Raw genomic sequence first — 592 nt, forward strand, 5'->3', positions numbered from 1 at the left:
TGGGTCGAGCACACTCTGCTCAGACCGCCTGTGTTGCATGCAATGACGAGAAGCACCGTTAAGCGGATGACCGTGAGGCGCTGTAGTGGTCACCCCCGTAGGCACCGCGCACGGCAGATGTGGCAAGCACCGGTAAGCTCAAAGCAATGGGGTTCTCCCTGCCTGCACCCGTTGCACCGGAACCCCTCGATCCACTGAATCATCTGCGCGGGAGGCGGCAGGTCAGCCAACCATACTCTTCGCAGCGCTGTATGAGCCGTGCCGGCCTCCTGCCAGGGTGGGTCACCCATGGCTGACAGGTGGTCGGTGACGCCCCAGCTGCGTCGCGGCGGCGCAGTGCAGTGGCGAGGCAGCCACGCGGCGCGGCTGTGCTGCGCCTTTTATAGCGCCACCGGCGCAGGCTGCGATCAATCCACGCACAATTGCAGCGCAGCAACGGCTCAGCATCCGCACTTCGAGCTTGTTGCACGCAGAAGACGGGCATTTGCTCTGACATCCCGATCAGCTTCAAGAGCACGTACTGAACTCACAGTCAAGGCAACACTACTTGGCCTGAGCACTCAGCTCGTCTCAACAAAACATGGCTCGCGCC

The 592-nt window shown here is 62.2% G+C and overlaps 1 protein-coding gene across 1 annotated transcript in view; it reads left to right on the forward strand.

Annotated features, from left to right (window-relative positions):
• Window positions 1–251: 251 nt before the first annotated feature.
• Window positions 252–592, forward strand: part of MNEG_15029 (hypothetical protein) — a gene marked incomplete at both ends in the record, with an annotated part of 1,554 nt that continues 1,213 nt past the window's right edge. The window contains one exon of the mRNA XM_014036500.1: window positions 252–277. Within this exon, the coding sequence (XP_013891954.1) occupies window positions 252–277 (26 nt within the window). The remainder of the gene's footprint in view (window positions 278–592) is intronic.

Source organism: Monoraphidium neglectum (assembly GCF_000611645.1).
Source record: "Monoraphidium neglectum strain SAG 48.87 unplaced genomic scaffold scaffold04967, whole genome shotgun sequence".
In the NCBI taxonomy this organism is placed as follows: Eukaryota; Viridiplantae; Chlorophyta; class Chlorophyceae; order Sphaeropleales; family Selenastraceae; genus Monoraphidium; species Monoraphidium neglectum.